This window comes from Condylura cristata, unplaced genomic scaffold, assembly GCF_000260355.1.
Source record: "Condylura cristata isolate star-nosed mole 26May11 unplaced genomic scaffold, ConCri1.0 scaffold00003, whole genome shotgun sequence".
NCBI lineage: Eukaryota > Metazoa > Chordata > Mammalia > Eulipotyphla > Talpidae > Condylura > Condylura cristata.
In genome coordinates, this window is record NW_004567104.1 from 76,126,205 (window position 1) to 76,131,440 (window position 5,236).

The 5,236-nt window shown below is 60.4% G+C and overlaps 1 protein-coding gene across 1 annotated transcript in view; it reads right to left on the bottom strand.

Moving 5' to 3' along the window:
- ERG (v-ets avian erythroblastosis virus E26 oncogene homolog) overlaps window positions 1-5,236 on the bottom strand; it is an 86,909-nt gene that overhangs the window by 15,144 nt on the left and 66,529 nt on the right. Inside the window, exons 4-5 of the mRNA XM_004675372.2 lie at window positions 2,577-2,780; window positions 1,772-1,852 (exon numbers count right to left, since the gene is read on the bottom strand). Coding sequence (XP_004675429.2) covers window positions 1,772-1,852; window positions 2,577-2,780 — 285 coding nt within the window. The remainder of the gene's footprint in view (window positions 1-1,771; window positions 1,853-2,576; window positions 2,781-5,236) is intronic.

Here is a 5,236-nt window from a genome sequence, read left to right on the forward strand (position 1 = left end):
TGCTCCACCCACAGTGATGCTCCACCCCCAGAGGTGCTCCACCCACAGTGATGCTCCACCCATAGAGGTGCTCCACCCCCAGAGGTGCTCCACCCACAGCAATGCTCCACCCATGCATCCCCCAAGACAGAGGGGCGGGGACCCCAATGGCTGCGGCAGCAGACGTGGGGCAACCAGGGGGCTAGGGTTGGACAGAGGCTTCCAAGGAGAACAGAGGAAGCTCCATGCACCTGCTGTGCAAGTCTTGGGTTTTGATTTTATGTTTCTTGCTAAAGCCCCTCCACCCCACCCAGTGAGTCCATGGCGCGTGTTTTAATTTCAAATATCACAGCATTGCACAGAGCCTTTGGGAACCAGGACAAAGAATTAGAACTATCTGACCGAAGATTTTTATGGAGCTTATTATAAAGTAACCACACCTCTATTCAAATGCCAGTTCTTTCTCTCTCTGTACACACACACAGAGATAGATAGGTATATGTAGATATCAACGCTGATAATTTCAGCAGGATAAAACCCCTTTCACCACGCAGTACATTTGGAATCTGCTGTCCTGGTCTCCTATCGCCTCTATGCTTAGCAACAACAAAAATAACAAAGTCAGTTTCTGTGAATTGCCAGAAAATATGTAAATATGTGCAATTCAAAGGGGCTTCCTAGGAAGGGGAGCGCCTTCTTAGGAACGACTCGGGTGAGGGGTTTGCCATTTCTGGCTCTGGGCCACCCCAGCCGATGTGTGTCAGCTAAAAGGCGAATGTCCTGACACTGACAGCAAAATGAAGAAGCGGTTTATTGCTAGTGCTCAAACCTGGACTCACTCACATTATACATTTAAAAATGAAAAAGAAAATACTTAGAAGCCTGCGTTCTACATGAGGGCTTCAGGGGACCCCAAAACACTTGCGGTTCTGGCCCCAGCCTGGGTTGGGGTAGAGGGTCCCGGCAGTAGGGGGAGCAGAGGGGACCCCTGAGGGCCCACTGCTTCATCTGGGGGAGGAAAGGGGAGACGACTAAGAGCCCGCCATGACTGACACACCTTGTACTCTGCGCCGGGAGGGGGGTGAGGGATGGAGCATTCAGTTAGGCTTGTTAGGCTCTGCCAGCCCGCAAGAGCGTTAATGAACACATGCAATGCAGAATCAGTGGTTAGTGACAGAAGAGTGAGGGGCTGGGTTAGTCACTAATTTTATCTCCAAAAGGACAGCAGCGCCTCCTGCCCCCCTTGAAGGGCAGCTCCCTTGACGAGCACAGCCTGGCTGGCGTGGGCTCCCCGCCTCCCGCAAAGGCACAAAGCCCTTGCACGCTTGGGGATAGGTCAGATGGCCCGTACCGTGAACCAGAGAAGGAAACAAAACTCCTGCTTGTTCCATTTCTTAAAGAATGAAAATGGGAAAACAGCACAAAAGGGAGAAGGCTAAGGACACCCCCAGCCCCATTTTCTCCCGACAGCACAGAGGGTCCGTCTCTAGGGAGCTGGGGCAGCGATTTACTCCAGCAAAGAGGAGCCGGGGCCTGGCTAACGGGAGGTCCTGCAGTTGACCTCTCGGTGGAAAGGAAACCTTCCAAGGTCAGACCCAGAGCCGCTGGCACCAGAGCCCCCCCTGCCCCCGGGTGAGGCCACTGCAGTGCCCAGCCTGCTGGGCAGGGGAGCCCCCCCATCCAGCTCTGCTTCCTGGCACCACCGCCCAGGGCCCACCTTTCCAGCAAGCCACCTGCAGACAAGACCTGGTCCTACGCTCGTCCTGTGGGGCAGGGCCCGGGCCAGCATTACCTGTGTTTCTAGCATGCATTAACCGCGGAGAGTTTTGTAAGGCTTTGTCAACATCATCTGAAGTCAAATGTGGAAGAGGAGCTACAAAACAAAACACAAAGCCACATCAAAATGGAAGAAAGTAAAATAAAAGGAAAGGAAAGAAAAAAGCGGAATTACCTTTCTTAGAACAAAAAAAAAAGGAAGATGAGAAACATCTCCCACCCCACCCCAAGGGGGTGGCTCCTAGACACAGCTCCACGGAGCAGGCTGGGTCGCGCCGGCCCCCACGAGTCGGAGTAGGGGTGGTGCCGGCAAAGCAGTGACCCAGTGACCCCGCAGCTTCGTCCCACGGCCTCGCCCCACGGCTCCCCCCTTCCGGGGGCAGCAGGCCGTGTCCAGGCCCTGCCCGCCAACACGCACACCCGCGTCGGGCTCGGCCGCGCCGATGCCTCGGAACCCCTCGCTCTGCGCTCAGGCTGACCATAGCGAGGGCCCCGGTTAGTGTCGGGAGGGGTGAACCCCTGGCTCCACCGGGGCGAGGCCGCACGGGGCCCTCGCTCCACGGGAGGCCGCAGAGACCCAGGGAGGGCGGGCGCAGGCTCAGCCCCGCTGGCCGCCATCCTGGGGTGTTCGCGGCTGAAGGGAGGACTAGGCAGCTGCGCGCTGAGGCGGCTCTGGCTCCTGCCCGGGGGCGGCACCGCCTTGCACCTTTGCTGAGGCGCTGCCTCCCCTTCCAGACGCGCCTCGCTGCTGCATGGGGGCGGGGGGTGGGGGGGCAGGAGACCCGACTAGCGGCCACAGGACGTGCCGGGCGGCGTCTTACTCTCTCTGAGGTAGTGGAGGTGCGAGAGAAGGATGTCCGCATTGTAGCTCGGGGTGAGCCTCTGGAAGTCGTCTTTGGTCATTTTGCACAGTTCCTTCCCATCGATGTTCTGGAACGACAGGATGTCCACGTCGGGGAGGCCATACTCCTTCACTGCCCACTCCAGCCACTGCCGGACGTGTTCTGTGCTCCACAGCGTAGGGTCTGCAACACAGAAACGCAGCGTCACCCCAGGCCGTGTCCCGGCAAAGCCCGGTTGGTCCACCCGCCAGCCAGCGCCGCTTCAGATGAGCCCTCCACAGGCCAGAAGCGCCTGCCTCCAGCCGGCTCAGGGCTGGACAGGAGGTCAGTCGGGAACCACAGCAGACCGACACCCACAGCCCACGCTCTCCATGCTGAATTCGTGGTCCTGGAGCACCCACTGAGCCCCTCCTGCTGCAGAGGGAGGCCATTGGGGGAAGGAGCTGGACAGTCCTGGGTGTTTTATTCACCAAGTGAAGATGGACACTTTGTTTCCTTAGAAAATACTGGTATGTGTGCAGGAACAAGAGTTACCAACACATGTGGGTTTGATGCTGATGAGAGTCCACTCACAAACTCAAAACTGCAGCGAGAAACACTGAAAGCACTGACCACAGAACTGGGAGTAGGCGGCCCGCACCCAGTGCCCCCCGCCCCGGGAGCTGGCCGGCTTCGGGGCTGTCAGTGGCTCGCTCTTCCTGCCGAGACCCGGCGCCCAACTCAGCACACCTGCAGCGGGGGCTGGCATGGCTCACCCACAGCCCCCTCACGCTCTGCGGCCACAGACGGGCACACCCCAAGAACGGACCAGGAGGCCGGGCCAGCGGGGGAGGAGCAGGTGACCCCAAAAGGCACGCGCCATGGAAGCAGCTGAGGCTGGTGGGGGGGGAGTGGGGGGGGGGTCTGTGCTTTGAGAAACACCTGGGCTGGCGCCAGTCGGAGCTCTAAGCCAGCGACTGCACACCTGCCGTGGGCAGGTGCTTCTCCTTCCAGCGCCCGAGTAATGTGTCCAACACAAACCTTGACCCCAGCGTTCTGGACTGGCCCCGGGGCCAAGGGTGCCTGTTGTTTTGGCCGTGGGTTGGAAAAAGTCTGGTGTGGGAAGAAACAGCCCCTGGAGTCACTTTTCAGGTACGGTTTTAGGGCCTCGCTTGGCCTCACTCGGCTGAGGCTGGGCTCCCACGGGAACATTCCCAGAAGGAAGCGGGCGAGCACTTCCGCAGAAAATACTCTGTTCACATGAAAATGAGGACTCCTTCTCTCCCTGTCTTTCTCTGTCCATTCTTCCCCAGCCTCCGTAGGCCCTCCCCCCCCTCTGGCCCCTCCCTCCCACCCCGCCATCCCCACGCAGGTTGAAACGCTCCTCAGACGCGGGTGCTCTGTGTTTAAGTCAGCGCACACCTGCCTGGCCTGCAGGCAGCGCTCAGCGCCGCCTTCAAGGTGCCTCTGGGGCCGCGCAGGGATATGCCGTCCGCCAGCAGCCCGCGGGCACCCGGCAACGCCGGCTCTACGCTCCCACACACCCGCCCTTGCACGCGGAGGAGTGGACGGGCCTTAGCCCCGGGGACACTGGCGCTGGGCCTCCCCTCGAAGGTGCTGCCTGGATTGGGCCGAAGGGCAGCCTGGGCCTGGGCATGTGCGAAGCTCCGGTGAGGAGCGCAGCCAAGGGTCAGGCCGGCCTGGACGCCACTCCCCGCAGCAGCGCCGGCCTGGCATCCCCGGCACAAGCAGGGTGGCCACGCCCCCACCTGCGTCTCCCCGGTGGCTCCTGCATCACCTGCCTGTGTGACCCAGGGAGCAGCCCGGGGCGAGGCCCTCGGGCACTGCCATCTCCCCGCATGTGGGCCGCACAGAGGCTGCTGCCTGGAGCCCCAAAAGGTCTCAGTTCTCGCTGCAAAGGACAGGGCACCCACAAAAACTCCAGACCACCGGGACAGTGACCCCAACCCGTACAGACGCGCTGGTCCCCCTAGGACGTGTCCGCGGGAGGCCATCTTCACCGGCTCGCTGGCCATGGCCAGGGGTTCGTTTCCAGGGACACCATGAATAACCCCAGACTGCTCGGAGGAGGCCACAGCTGTGCTCGGAGCGCCCCTCGTTCAGCCCTCTGCCCTAGCTCCCTGCAGGGGGCATTGGGGTGGCGGCCGCCCTTCCACTGCGCCCCTGGTCATTTCCCGGGCCCGGCACGCCCCGGGTCAGCCAGACCTGCGCTGGGCTTTGCTTTGCCTCTGACAGCACAGAGTGTTTTCTGGTGTAACTGCTCCTAGAAACCGGCTCATTCTGGAAGTGAATTTTCTTCTTCTAACGGTGGAAGCAGGTCATCTCAGAATAGTGCAGAAGCACCTGCCTGGACACCCCTGGGTTCAGGCCGTTGTGAACTGGCGCCTCCAGGGCTCAGTGTGTTACGGAGGTGGGGTGTCTCTGCCCCTCCTTGGGGTCCCTTTCTTACGTGTCTTTATTAAACTTCTCCCGAGGGTAGCAGATGTTAATCTCGCTTTCCTAAAGCAGCTCATTCATGGACATGGCTTCATTCGAAAGCAACGGAGAGGCCAGCTAGTCCTGGTCCCTGTGCGATGGGGCTCTTTGCTCCCTCCAAGCACCCACCCTGTCTGGGAAACCCCTCCCACCCCCCTACCCCC